Below are 16,036 nucleotides of genomic sequence, written 5' to 3'. Positions count from 1 at the left end.
ATTATTAAAAGCTGAAATAAAATATAAATATCAAATGAAAAACAAACTTAAAAAAACTAAGTGTTACAATTCCTAAAACTAAAACTGAAATAAAAATAAATCTAAACAAACATAAAATAATAAACTAATAAAAATGACAGAAGCACGTAACAAAAATACTAAAACGTAAAAAATGTGACTATTGAAAATAGAAAAATAAACACCATTTCAAAATATTGCACATAATACTAAAAAAAAAAACATTGTGGAAAGCAGCAACATTTATTTGTTCTGAGAAATGTTCGTGTTTAAATTGAGATCTTTTGATTGCAGACTTTGCTTTCTTGGCAACGCAAGATGCAGCATCTGAGACATTGCTGAGAACTCCTCTGAAATTGTGATATTAATAGGCTGATTTCTGAGAAGAAGTGAAATAATACAGAGATAAAATGAATGGCGAGATGCAACCCTAGTGTGAACAGGGTTTTAATGGATTAGTGATAATCCTGACCAGGTCACATGGCGTCCAGGAGCTCCAGTCGGACAGCACACAGTCCTCGGGACAGGGCAGGCGGCTCTCCCTCGTGCCTTGTGGCATCTCCTCTGGATCACACAGATAGTCCTCCACCGCATCAGAGGGACCGTCCACTGTGTTCAACATACACCTGCAGGACCATCAGAGATGAGCACAGTATAACGGCAGAGTCTTATGGATGGAGTAAGAGTCAAATAGACATGAGGAAAGACTCTCACCTGACTCTTCTGGTCTGAATGCCCTCGCCACAGTTCTCCTTCAGATCCACGTTACTGACTTTCCACACACTCCATGGTTCAGCTACCCAAATATACTGACTGCAGTCACTGACGCACGGGACCACCTCATAGACCTGAGACACGAGACCACCGTCCACACATTACAATCATACAAAATCCAATACAAGCAACTGGACTGGTCTGAATAATACCAGAACAATGAAATCTTCAGGTCAAAGATCTAAATATTACTGTATTTTCTATTCAACATAAAGGTACTTGTCTACATATCTAAAAGCAGTTAAAAGTGTGTTTTTCTGTGTGTGTTTTTTTCTAGAAAGAAAAATAAACACATATTAAGTAAAAAAAAAGGAAATACATAAAATAACTCAATTAAAATGTATTTCAATAAATAAATAAATTACGTACAATAAATAAACAATAAATTAATTAATTAATAAATATCTGTGTTAATTCAACATATGTCATAATTAGATTAATACCTATATAAAAACAAACCAACAAAAAATTATAATCATTATAATAATTAATTATAAAATTAATATAAATAAAAGAAAATAAATTAATTAATACATACACCCATCAGAATATTAATTCAAAATTATGGCATAAATTATTAAATAAAGACACACATAATAAAAAGCAAAATTAAATGCACAAAATAAATTTACTTAAAACTTAAAAATTATTCATTTAAAAATCAATCAATTAATTATTCATAAACTATTAAATTAAAATATATAAATTAAATAAAATCAATTAATCAATCAACCAATCAGGATATTAATTCAACAGATTATGTCAAAATAATAATTTAGCTTCAAGTGCACCAGGGTGACAGTTTTAAGGAGGGACAAACCATTTTTGTAAGGGAGGCAACTTTTTCATGGTAGGTTAATAGTTTATCTGACATATCTAGTAGTTCTCACAACAAAAGCATGGGTTCTGTGCCTCTAATGCTTTAAAAATTGTAATTGCGCACCACAGTGACAAACACAACAAAATAAAATCCATAAGAGGAATTTAAATTAACTCAGGAATGAGAAATGTAAGAAAGAAAGAAAAACTCCCATTTAAGAGAAGAAAGTGTTTTTACCTGTGCCTGTGGCCGAGCAGCATTATTGGAGAGTTATAGAAAAATCATTAGTCATTAGAACTTCTGCATCTAGAGATCAAAGCACCACAAAACATCATTTTTAGTTAAGAATGCACTTCTTATTATTGTATCTTTAAAACACGCCACTGCTTAAACTCAATATGAAATACGTACAGTTTACCAGACCAGAAATGTCTGTTAAGAAAATAAATACTTTAGGTTTAATTAGCTTGTGTAATTTCTTTCTCTAGATTTCAATTAAACCAAATCCAAGAGTGCATATTTGTTAGGAGCAAAGATCTCAGAAACGCTTTGATGTGGAGTCATCTATTTCTGGTAATTCTCAATAAAGAATAGAGATGAAAAGACAAGCATTTCTGAATAATTTGAGTTTCACTTGTGAACCTATTTTGGGATTTTCACTGTATAATCAAAGCCAGCGGTTCCAGAAATTGAGGAAAACTTTGAACTCTGCTCCTAGTCTAGTGAACTCCCTATGTAGGCAGTATTTTAAGATCTCATAGGTGTACTTCTATGCCTTAAGAAATGACAAATCAGTCGCTTTATACATTCTTTTGGACAAATTTTAATGTAGCACTTCATGTATCCTTTGGCAATCCCACAATGCACTACAATACGCTCTATAGACCCATTTAATATGGGGGATGAGGAAAGATAAATGATTTTAAGCATACTTATAATTAATTCTACATCAAAAAGCAGCAATAAAATAGTTTAATCCAAATAAAATGGTACTATTTAATGCAGTATTTGCACATGATATGTGTGTTTTGGTGTTAGTATTTTTAAAGGTTTTTTATTATACATTTTGTTTATTAATGTTAGTTTATTTAGTTTTAGTTAACGTGCAAGTGAAACAATCAACAATTTATTTCAAGTAGCAATTTTTTTTAATGGTTTTAGCTTTAGTTAACTATAATAACACTGGTATATTCAATGTTTGTTATCCAAAATTGTAATGCAAATCTATATTGTAGGTTCCATTACAGTTAGTATGCTACTCAAGGTAGTAAAATATAAAAGGTACTCAATGTGTAAGATATCAAACAATGTACATTAACATCTAATACCTTCAAAATTCTTTTCTTTTATTATTTTATAAAGCAATTTTTTTTATCTGAAACCCCTGCTGCTTTATGTCAAGGGCTATAACAATGTACTTGAATTTAAAAATTAATTGAAACCCCTGCACCTTCATGTCATGGACTACAGTATAACTTTATGAAACAATGCCATTTAACATTTTATACCTACTAAACTGATTCCTCCATGCATATGAAAGCATGATGTTTACCTGGTTAAGGTGATCCAGTTTTGGACAGGGTCTTCCTCCATTGTAAGGCTTTTCTCTGAGCCATTTTGAGCGAACTTTGACCCCACTGCCACAGGATTTACTGCAGCGCGACCAGTTGGACCATTCACTGAGTTTACAATCAGACGGACAGGGGACGATGCAAGCCTCCTCTATATACCCTGAAAAAAACAGTATGGGTGGTCAAAATATGTGAAAATGGGAACATGAATACTAAACCTGCAGTTGGTCAATTGGTCTCTTACTGTTCAAGTTGGCAGTTAGGCTTAGGGGTGAGCAATATTGACAAAAAAATTATATCTTTATAATTATTTTTGATTTTTTTGATGGCGATAATTTAATGATATTGCTGTGTGTGTTTTTTGCTACCTTTGCTGGTTTAGGCCTGTCAAGGATAAATAAATATGAAACTAAAACTGACAGGAGGTGGCAGCAAGCCCTTGCCTTAACGAGTGAATCATTGAATCATTTACTCAGACGTTTCTGATTCATTTAGAAACAAAGCAAGTGACAGTCTTTATGAATGGATCATTGAATCATTTACTCAAACGTTTCATTCCAAATGGCTGATTTATTTAGAAACAAAGCAAGTGACGGTCTTTGTGAATGGATCCTTGAATCACTGACTCAAATGATTCATTCAAAACGGCTGATTCATTTAGAAACAAAGCAAGTGACGGTCTTTGTGAATGGATCCTTGAATCACTGACTTAAATGATTCATTCAAAATGGCTGATTCAACTAGAAACAAAGCAAGTGATGAGGTGCATTCCAATTGACAGGGTCCCTATGCAGTGTTCTCTGCTCCCTACTCCCTAAGCACGGGATATCCGTTGAAGTGGACTTCACTGACAATAATCGCTCATTTGGGACACCCTGGATCTTCACCAAAGAAAGGCAACGATGGGGTCACGCAGATTGTTATATAACATAAATAAACATAGTAATTTACTTTATTTCAAATTTAAATACATATAAATACATTTACAATTATGCATCTAATAAATATAGTCAAAATGTATATTTTTAGACTGTTAACAGTTGTGATCTCATCTCGTGCGCTTTCTTTCCAAAAAAGCAGCGTCAAAGTTAAGTTCTCCTGAAGTAAAGTATATAAAGTAAAATAAAAAATTACAGCGCCTCAGCTCTTTCTCCCTGGTTTTACTTATTTTCACCTATTCATATAATACGTGCAAATGTAACATTCATCGCCATAACCATTCATAAATACTCTAATTTGTATAATAACTACATTTATTTCAACCCTTGATGGGTGATTTTCCCTTTCCACTTCCTGTGAAGTGATGTATCGGTGTTCCCTTATTCCCTATGCCATTCTCAGTGGCCTTCGAACTGAACATGTTCGCTCCCTTCGGAATGGAATCTCACTTAAATTGAAGTCCACTTCGCAGTCCACTTATGGTCGAATGGAACACACCAATGACTGTAAATAACCATCCAGAAACCATGCAAAACAAACTAGCATTAGATTTAGCTGGATCTTCTGCAGGGTAATGATAGATTTAACAGACTTACTGATAAAACATGCTGCTTTGAAGTGTTTTTAATCTTAATTAAAAATTAAAAGCAAGTTTGTACCTTGCAGAGAACATTATGAGGTGCATAAAAATGTATATGCAATTGGTATAAATAGGCATGTTTGGAGCTGCAGTACTTGTGTGGAGAGTTGGCTGCAGGGTCAGAGAATGTGATATGCTTTAGCAGCTAATGCTGAATTGTATTACCACTGTTGCTCAAGCCATGTGTACTTCGTACTCATTTGGCTCAAGAGGATCTGCCTCTCATACTGGAGGCCAACACACACACACACACACACACACACAGACACAGACACACACACACACACACACACACACACACACACACACACACACACACACAATGTTGTCTGTGAACAGCATATTCTTCACAGCAGCCTTTCAAGAGCGGCCAACACTTGGATCAAATGTAGAAATCACTGCTTCCAAAATACTGTGGTAAATAATGCATTATAAAATGGATGGTTCTAGAAGCATTCAAAAGCACTGTGCACACAATTAAAACAGCTATGATGTCAAAAATATGCTCACCAGCTTACATGACAAGTGCTGAATCTTTTTTCAATTATGTGTCTAATAAAATAATGTTGAAATGAACATTTGTTTCTTTAATACTGTACTCATCCTCTAACCATGCTGTATTGTTATACAGTCACAGATATGCATGCATATACCAGTATAATAATGCAATTTTGCTCCTCTAGTTTTGATTGCTTCACACAGCTTGTTTTGATAAAGACTGACTGTTTTCAGCCAACTGGACAGTTTTATTTGTTTTAGTTCTTGCCAAACTCCAACTCTGCATGCAACTGTGTGAAACTACAGTGCTAATGACAACATGAGTATCATGCATCAGAACAGTTTAACAAGGAGACTAGGGGCCCTATTTTAACCATCTCAATGCAAAGTGTAAAGCGCATGGCGCGGGTGCACTCAGGGCGTGTCCAAATCCACTTTTGCTATTTTAACGACAGAAAAACGGTTGGCCCGCCTGGGCGCATGGTCTACATGATTGTGCCTATTCTCTTAATGAGTAATGGGTGTTTTTTGGGTGTAACGTGCAATAAACAAATCAGAGATCATCTTACATTCCCTTTAAGAGTCAGTTGCGCTCATGCAATGACGGATTTGCTATTTACACAGCGGAATTTGGCAAGCGCAAAGACAGAACGTGTCTCCGAGATGAAACGGAGCTGCTTCTGATACATATACATAATAAAAAAAATTACAAATATTAGTTTTTCACTTTTGTTACTGGAGGAAAACTGTGACAAATAAAAATGCCAAAAAAAAGAAAAAGAAATGCATTTTTTATTTGTTACAAATATTAATAAAATAATGTAATTAATTTAATAAAATGTATAATAAATACATAAAATAAAATATTGAAATATTAATAACATGATAAAATGAATTGATACAATCTCATAAAAGTAATCATTTAAATTATGTACATTTTTATTATGGATTAAAATGAGCCTTTTTAAACTAAAATTATGTCACAAGGAAAAACCTTTTTGAACCTAAAAGTCCTAAAATAGCTATCAGCTTCTTATACTGTACATATTATAACTTCTTATTTCTTTTTATTTTTGAAAGAATAACCCAGACATATTCTCGACAGAGATTCATCCTTAGTCCTAATTTAGCTACAGTATATACTAGAAAAAAGAACAACGCAAACTCTTCCTGACATTCAGAACTTGGCACATCTTGTGCTACTAACAAACAATTTGAACACAAGCTATGAAACATGTACCTAGAGGGGCTTCTGATCGAAAAATCAACACAATTAATCAGTGACGTCTAGGGTGAATTTCACAGCCTCTTTTCCCTCGTGGATGCATGCCCGAAAGATAAATCAGGATCCGACATGGCCATGATGGGCCAGAGGAAAGAGATACTGCAGCGGCTCAAAATACCCTGCACAGTCAGAATGCATCTGTATGAAACAGCTCTCCAATCCCCTCTGCCCCTCAGTGTTAAGACATGGCAGGCCTGTTACACTGCTAACAGAGTAAACTCCCTCTAGGACAAGAAAAAAATCCCTGTTGGCCATGCACTGACCATCTGACCCAACACACAACGGCTTCTCTCCCTACAGTGGCCCTGCCACTTCTGATTTGGTTATAGGGACAGAGCCCGTTGTGTGTTGGGTCAAATGGTCAGCTACTGGCCTTCACCAAACACGGCAGATCTCGTGTTACTCTTCTGTGCCCATAGTGACCCCATTCCTTCAATACATCCACATCAAATCTGAAATGTTCTGACCCCTGAAATGGCAACACACAAAGATGCACACTAAAGAGCGAGTCATCAGAGAAAAACGAGTTAGTTGCACAGTTTCTTACTCTGAAAGCATGAGGGAATAGTTTAAATTCTACAAAAAAAAAAAACTGTTCCTGTTCACTTGAAATATACAACCCGAATTCCGGAAAAGTTGGGACGTTTTTTAAATTTTAATAAAATGAAAACTAAAAGACTTTCAAATCACATGAGCCAATATTTTATTCACAATAGAACATAGATAACATAGCAAATGTTTAAACTGAGAAAGTTTACAATTTTATGCACAAAATGAGCTCATTTCAATTTTGATTTCTGCTACAGGTCTCAAAAAAGTTGGGACAGGGCATGTTTACCAAGGTGTAGCATCTCCTTTTCTTTTCAAAACAGTTTGAAGACGTCTGGGCATTGAGGCTATGAGTTGCTGGAGTTTTGCTGTTGGAATTTGGTCCCATTCTTGCCTTATATAGATTTCCAGCTGCTGAAGAGTTCGTGGTCGTCTTTGACGTATTTTTCGTTTAATGATGCGCCAAATGTCCTCTATAGGTGAAAGATCTGGACTGCAGGCAGGCCAGGTTAGCACCCGGACACTTCTACAAAGAAGCCATGCTGTTGTTTTAGCTGCAGTATGTGGTTTTGCATTGTCCTGCTGAAATAAACAAGGCCTTCCCTGAAATAGACGTTGTTTGGAGGGAAGCATATGTTGCTCTAAAAGCTTTATATACCTTACAGCATTCACAGAGCCTTCCAAAACATGCAAGCTGCCCATACCGTATGCTCTTATGCACCCCCATACCATCAGAGATGCTGGCTTTTGAACTGAACGCTGATAACATGGGAAGTCGTGGACTAATGGTTAGAGAGTCGGACTCCCAATCGAAAGGTTGTGAGTTCGAGTCCCGGGCCGGCAGGAATTGTGGGTGGGGGGAGTGCATGTACAGTTCTCTCTCCACCTTCAATACCACGACTTAGGTGCCCTTGAGCAAGGCATCGAACCCCCAACTGCTCCCCGGGCGCCGCAGCATAAATGGCTGCCCACTGCTCCGGGTGTGTGCTCACAGTGTGTGTGTGTGTTCACTGCTCTGTGTGTGTGCATTTCGGATGGGTTAAATGCAGAGCACAAATTCTGAGTATGGGTCACCGTACTTGGCTGAATGTCACTTCACTTTTTTTTCACTTTCATGCTGGAAGGTCTCCCTCCTCTTTAGCCCGGAGGACACGGCGTCCGTGATTTCCAACAAGAATGTCAAATTTGGACTCGTCTGACCATAAAACACTATTCCACTTTGAAATAGTCCATTTTAAATGAGCCTTGGCCCACAGGACACGACGGCGCTTCTGGACCATGTTCACATATGGCTTCCTTTTTGCATGATAGAGCTTTAGTTGGCATCTGCTGATGGCACGGTGGATTGTGTTTACCGACAGTGGTTTCTGAAAGTATTCCTGGGCCCATTTAGTAATGTCATTGACACAATCATGCCGATGAGTGATGCAGTGTCGTCTGAGAGCCCGAAGACCACGGGCATCCAATAAAGGTCTCCGGCCTTGTCCCTTACGCACAGAGATTTCTCCAGTTTCTCTGAATCTTTTGATGATGTTATGCACTGTAGATGATGAGATTTGCAAAGCCTTTGCAATTTGACGTTGAGGAACATTGTTTTTAAAGTTTTCCACAATTTTTTTACGCAGTCTTTCACAGATTGGAGAGCCTCTGCCCATCTTTACTTCTGAGAGACTCTGCTTCTCTAAGACAAAGCTTTTATAGCTAATCATGTTACAGACCTGATATCAATTAACTTAATTAATCACTAGATGTTCTCCCAGCTGAATCTTTTCAAAACTGCTTGCTTTTTTAGCCATTTGTTGCCCCCGTGCCAACTTTTTTGAGACCTGTAGCAGGCATTAAATTTTAAATGAGCTAATTAAGTGGATAAAAGTGTAAAATTTCTCAGTTTAAACATTTGCTACGTTATCTATGTTCTATTGTGAATAAAATATTGGCTCATGTGATTTGAAATTCCTTTAGTTTTCATTTTATTAAAATTTAAAAAACGTCCCAACTTTTCCGGAATTCGGGTTGTAGTACACAAGCCACACAGTATGGACTAGTTTTATGTCAAGTCACCTTTATTTCTGTAGTACTTTATACAATACAGATTGAGTTGAAGCAGCTTCACAGTAGAGCAGAATCAATGATGTAACTCAATTATACAGATTCTGCTCTAAAAGACTGTAGTGTCATTATTTAGCTAAAGTAAGTTCAGTGTTGGTTCAGTTCAGATAAATAACTAACCATGCTCTATGCTTTCACTGTATTGAAGGTTTTTGGGTTTGACAGTAAATAATTAGCCATGAGGGTGAGTAAATGAATGTATGTTCATTTTTCCGGTGATCTAGTCTTTTGAATCAGGCTCTGAAGAGCAAACTGTGTGAATATCAGAAACCTATGAGACACACCAGTCTTTGAAGCTTGCAAACAGCATTAAACATTCATGTTCAAAACATGTTAACATTTCATTCATATTCATTTTCTTATGCTCACCAAGGCTGCATTTATTTGAACTGTAAAAAATGATAAAATCGTGAAATATTATTATTTTAAACAGATATTTTGTATTTGAATTTATTTTAAAATGTAATTTATTCCAGTGAATAAAGCTGAATTTTCAGCATCATTACTCCAGTCTTCAGTATCACATGATCCTCCAGAAATCATTCTAATATGCTGATTCTTTAAAGAGTTTTACCATTTATTTTACACAATCATATTCATAGAAATATTTACATTAATTCTTTATAAATAAAATTAATAAATGTGTACATTTAAAAACATAAAATGATATTTTAAATATAAAGAGCAAAATTAAAACTTGACTGACCCCAAAGCTACATACAATCCGAAGTAAATAGGACACTCACACTTACTGCTATATACAAGTGCTGCCTTCAAATTAAACGTCAGAAAAATTCAGAAATAAATAAGCGTTTAGAGAAGGAAAAAAAGAGAAATATGAGTATTTAATGATTGACTATGTAGCCTAAGGCAGCATTTCTGTTAAGAAGAAATCTAGTGATTAACCCAGCGAGAGAGCGAGTGAGCGAGCGAGAGAGAGAGAGAGAGAGAGAGAGAGAGAGAGAATGGCTTCGTTCCAAACCCTGTGAGCTGCCTTCTAAGACAGCATCTTAACCTAGATGGAACGTCATACAGTAAGTGAAACGTTCTACATGACTAGCTATTCTAATTAGCATGAAAACACAGAATTATCTTCATTCTCTTTATCAATACTTGTGCAGTGTTTTGCGAATTGCTTCACTATATTTAGAATGAACACTTAATTGTATGATCCACATCTTGGATTTTTTTTCCATCAAGGTTGTCTTAAGGTATTATAGAATTGTCTTTTCTGTGAAAGATATATGCATGGCTGCCTTTGGTGATAGCTTAAAATGCAGCCTACGTAGGCAGCTCACTGGAACCAAGCTTTTGACAGAGAGAGTAATCAGATTGAGGGGAAAAAAGATAAAGGAAGATGATGAGGGATTTGCTGATGACATCATCACTCTGAAAAGCATCAGGAGACGCTGCGTGGAGAGGCTGGTGAAACTTCAAATCTCCGTGTGATTTCATGTGAACGTCCCCGGGAGGGCATTCGTGATGCCAGTGACGGAAGTATAGATCAGATTCAAGTGAGATTTCTGATGTCTTGATGTCTGGAAAATAATTTGACTTAAATCAATTGTCGAGTTGAGGAGAACTCCTGGAAAATAATGTAGAGGAAGTAACAAAACATCTCAGGCTTTTGCCAAGTTTATTTTAAGCCTAATCACATTTCTCATTGCAACTCTTACTTCATTTTCATTTGACAACTCTCATCTGCTGATCAGCCTGAATAACATCAAATCCTCATTATTATTAGTATTCATTACTGATGCGTGCCCAGTCAAGCGTTACTATTAACATACAGTAGCTCATAGTATCATCTAACTCATCTAGTAAAGAGATTCTATTGCAATTTATGTCTTAAAAATAAATCATTACTTGTGTTAGGGTCAGACGGTCATTGTTGCAGTTCAAATTAAACCATATATTTATGTTGCATTTCCAACTAACAGTTACTAGTTACCTGGCAAGTGTTTTATATAGCCATTTTAATGTATTAACATTCATCCTTTATAAATACAGTGAATAATATATACATCAAATGTTTAATTAATAAATAATTGAAATTATATTATAAAGGATAAAAATAAATAGATAAATTTAAATAAGTTATAAAAAATAAAACAAATTATAAATATAAAGATTTATAAACAAAAACATTTTAAAAAACATTTATATCATAAATATGAATACTAAATATATAAACAAAAAATAAAAAGCATTTTTTGAAATGTATTTGGGCTGAATAAGAACCCGTTTTTGATTCCTAAGCCTGCATGGACTGTGTGCTGTACAAGCGAGAGTATCTGTCAGTGGTTAATGTCAGCTCTGATGAGGCCGGTCCCAGGACAGCATGTGGTCTTTAATGAGAACCGGGGATTTATACCTGCAGATCAGCAGGGAGCAACAACCACTCGGGCAGAGGACAAAGTCATCCGAGCATCACCTGGCACTCGTACCAGTCCACTCGTCATCCAAATAACAAGATTAAGTGAGCAATGCAGCAAAAGATTGATGAACAGAGAGAGGAGATTAGCTAAAGACAGAGTTGAGGAAAGGTCACGAGTGAGAGGAAGCAGTAGACAGAGAACAATTAACAGAGATCAAAAAGTGATTTATCTGTCCTTAAATGTCACGCTTCATAGCAAGAATTATCTGTAATTTGCATTTAAAAATGAATTGTGAATGACTGAAATTTCTGTATAAAACAAAAATAAAATAATTATTTACGAAGCTCCAGTTTTAAATCCTAAATGCAGTTACATTATCAACTTTAATTAAAAAAAAAAAAAAAGTGTAAAAAAAAAAAAAAAGTAAAAGTGATGTGACATTCAGCCAAGTATGGTGACCCATACTCAGAATTCATGCTCTGCATTTAACCCATCCGAAGTGCACACACACAGAGCAGTGAACACACACACACACACACTGTGAGCACACACCCGGAGCAGTGGGCAGCCATTTATGCTGCGGCGCCCAGGGAGCAGTTGGGGGTTCAGTGCCTTGCTCAAGGGCACCTAAGTCATGGTACTGAGGGTGGTGAGAGAACTGTACATGCACTCCCCCCACCCACAATTCCTGCCGGCCCGAGACTCGAACTCACAACCTTTCAATTGGGAGTCCGACTCTCTAACCATTAGTCCACGACTTCCCCGTAATGATCCCCCGCTGATCTAAATAAAACATTTAATACTATATTTAAATAATAAAATGGAAAAAAATTAAAAAGTATTTATTTCATGTTGAAAATATATGTAAAAAATCATTAAAAGCTATATTAAGACTGTCTGTAATAATAATAATAATAATAATAAATAAATAAATAAATAATAAAATGAAACAATTACTTTTTATTTTTCATATACATTTTCAAAAACTATATTTAAAATGTACATATTTCCAAGATTTTTCAAGCAGCTGTTTAAGAATCTACTTGACTAAAAAATCTAAGGGGGGAAGAGGCTTAGTATGTCTGTGCAAAATCTTCACAGGATGGGAATTTATACCACAGCTTGGCTTATTAATATAAATTAGTTCAGTGCAGTCCAGGAAGGTTACTAAGCACTGCCAGCTAATTATAATTATGTCAACTCTACAGGAGAGTCACATGATGAACATCTTACCGTGACTGTTACAGCGTGAAGTCTCCACGAGCTTGTTGTCCTGGTCGTAGCACACCATGGCCTGATATCGGTAGCCCTGTCCGCACTCTTTAACGTCTCCCTGCACCTTCATGCCCACAGCGCTCTCCACACGGCCCTCGGGCAGGATGCAGTCAGACCAGTTTCCCACCGGCTGGGCGTTGTACTTGTCACAGGGGCAGTACTGGGTCTCGCTCAGTGGGTACATCTGGCCGTTCTTACACTTATCCTTCTTCTTACTTCTTCCTGTAATCAGAGGAAGTGAGCTTTGATTATGGCACTAATTAAACTTACTAATGAATGAGTCATGAGCGCTGAGGTCACCTCTAAACCTCATGCCTGCCTCAGACTCGCCGTGTCTTGCAGCTGCACGACTGGCTGGACTAATACTTACATACAAATATAATCATATTACCATCATTTTTGGACATTCTGGGATGGAACCAGCAACCTTCTGAGTTCAGACCACAGTGTTAATGATGTATATGTCCTAATTACCCACAAGAGCTCTCCTCCGTGTACGGACCCCTACACAGTCTGAGGTGCAAGGAGAGAACTTGGACCAGTTGGAAAGCTGGCAGTCATCTCGGCACAGTAACTGGCAGGGCTGGCTCATAACCGGCATGCTGCTGGCAAACTTCAGACACTGAACCACATCAGCCACCATACCATCCAGCTGCCTACACGAGATAGCTGCAGATCACACACACAAACACAGCGCTGAGACTCCTGCTGATTGCAGAGAGGATGTGCCACAGCACCAGACATCAGAGAAAAGGTGCAGGTGAACAGAAGATGCTTATTTATAGAAATGACAAGCAAGAGAGAGAGAGAGAGAGAGAGAGAATCATGCTGTTCCCTTTGATCAGAAACCAGTTTAAATTATGCATTACATTTTTGTAGTTTTTATAAAATCCAGTTTTGTTCATCAGATGTTATAGATAATAATAATAATAATAATAATAATATACTACAAATGTAATTCTACTTGTTTACATCCAATAAGACAATATCTGGCCATACTGTATCTTAAATATTAGATGGCAAAACATAACTTTAATCCACACACACACATTACACACACACACACATATATATATATATATATATATATATAGTACAGACCAAATGTTTGTACACACCTTCTCATTCAAAGAGTTTTCTTTATTTTCATGACTATGAAAATTGTAGATTCACACTGAAGGCATCAAAACTATGAATTAACAGATGTGGAATTATATATGGAATTATATACATAACAAAAAAGTGTGAAACAACTGAAAATATGTCATATTCTAGGTTCTTCAAAGTAGCCACCTTTTGCTTTGATTACTGCTTTGCACACTCTTGGCATTCTCTTGATGAGCTTCAAGAGGTAGTCACCTGAAATGGTCTTCCAACAGTCTTGAAGGAGTTCCCCGAGAGATGCTTAGCACTTGTTGGCCCTTTTGCCTTCAGTCTGCGGTCCAGCTCACCCCTAAACCATCTCGATTGGGTTCAGGTCCGGTGACTGTGGAGGCCAGGTCATCTGGCGCAGCACCCCATCACTCTCCTTCTTGGTCAAATAGCCCTTGATGCCTTCAGTGTGACTCTACAATTTTCATAGTCATGAAAATAAAGAAAACTCTTTGAATGAGAAGGTGTGTCCAAATCTTTTGGTCTGTACTAATATATATATATATATATATATATATATATATATATATATATATATATATATATATATATATATATATATATATAAAATGCTTAAAAAGAATTTGTGTGAATTACAATGATTACAAAATTGTATAGTGATTATTTTTTAAATACTTTATGTAATTATGCTTATTAATGTCCAATAAGACAATATCTGAAATATTACATAGCAGAGCATAAAAACATTCATAGTTATTAGAAGAGTTTTCATTACTTTTAACATTTTATTAATTTCCATATTTTTTTTTCAGGTGTAAAAATTCCTATTTAATTGTATTAATTTTAATTACTATTTAAAATTATGTCAAATACATAAAATTATTTGACACATTATGTACACATATGTAAAATAAAAATATACAACAAAATAAAAAAATATTATTGCTTAAGTGTGTAATTATATTTATTAGTATCTAAAAAAAACATTAAATATTATACACCAAAACATAACTAAAAACTATTTATTTTCACTGTAGAATTTATAATATATATATATATATATATATATATATATATATATATATATATATATATATATGCTTTTTTAAAATTGAATTTTAAAATTGTCAAATATACAGTACAATTATTTTACACATTATGTACATGTATGTAAAATAAAAAAAATGATAATATACAATAAAACACCACTATAGAGTTCAATACAGTGATGATGCCAACAAAACAAGCTCTTCTGTACTGTCGACAGAGATTTGAAAGATTGCTTCTGCTCCTGACATGCACTGAAGGGCAAATGTGAAGTGTAGTGTGATGGAAACCATTGTCAGACCAAAATCTATACCAGGAGAATACATAATAAAGTCTTCCACTGCCTCACCAGAGACAGGAATGTCTAAAAGAACTTCTAACAAAAAGGCACCTAAAACAACTGTGGATAAAACAATTATGAAAACACTTCACTGACTTTAACTGGAAAAGTGAAAATAATAATAGATTTTTGAAAGTGACAGACACAGAATGCAAATGAGAGAAAGCAATTCACAGATTCAAGAGGAGATTTTAGATCAGATATTTTACCACATTTATGACTATTCCATAAGGTTTCACAGCTACAAAAACAGTATTTGGACAGTGTGGTGGGAAATCACTTAGAATAAATTATGTACACTCTACCCGAGCTGCTTTAGTATCCGATTAAAGGAATTATGCAAATATGCACAAATTTTGTTTTGAATGCATTTTGCACACAGTAATTCTCCATTGCGGGTGGTCAGTGAATAAGACCCAGGTTGTCATACATGAATACTGTGTGTTTATTGAATATGAGTGTGTAAGAAGGTGAAAGGAGATTCATGATGTACATGACAGCCGATGTACCTCTAGTTTGGACTCCAGCTCCACAGTTCTCCTGAGCTCCTTTACTGTCTCTGCGGATGCTCCATGGCACCAGCTGACATTTACGCCACTTGTGCATTTTCCACCTGCAGTTTCAAAGCATTTTAATTATCGGTAGAGGTTGATCAGTTAGTGCACTGGAAATCCTAATTA

General features: G+C 35.7%; 1 protein-coding gene across 1 annotated transcript in view; it reads right to left on the bottom strand.

Moving 5' to 3' along the window:
- LOC132103405 (thrombospondin type-1 domain-containing protein 7A-like) overlaps window positions 1–16,036 on the bottom strand; it is a 106,630-nt gene that overhangs the window by 21,949 nt on the left and 68,645 nt on the right. The window contains exons 12-18 of the mRNA XM_059508486.1: window positions 15,866–15,969; window positions 13,331–13,525; window positions 12,815–13,078; window positions 3,165–3,343; window positions 1,850–1,855; window positions 733–866; window positions 491–644 (exon numbers count right to left, since the gene is read on the bottom strand). Coding sequence (XP_059364469.1) covers window positions 491–644; window positions 733–866; window positions 1,850–1,855; window positions 3,165–3,343; window positions 12,815–13,078; window positions 13,331–13,525; window positions 15,866–15,969 — 1,036 coding nt within the window. The remainder of the gene's footprint in view (window positions 1–490; window positions 645–732; window positions 867–1,849; window positions 1,856–3,164; window positions 3,344–12,814; window positions 13,079–13,330; window positions 13,526–15,865; window positions 15,970–16,036) is intronic.

This window comes from Carassius carassius, chromosome 24 (assembly GCF_963082965.1).
Source record: "Carassius carassius chromosome 24, fCarCar2.1, whole genome shotgun sequence".
Lineage (NCBI taxonomy): Eukaryota > Metazoa > Chordata > Actinopteri > Cypriniformes > Cyprinidae > Carassius > Carassius carassius.
The sequence above is the reverse complement of the archived record's forward strand: the minus strand, read 5'-3'. Positions and strand labels throughout refer to the sequence as shown.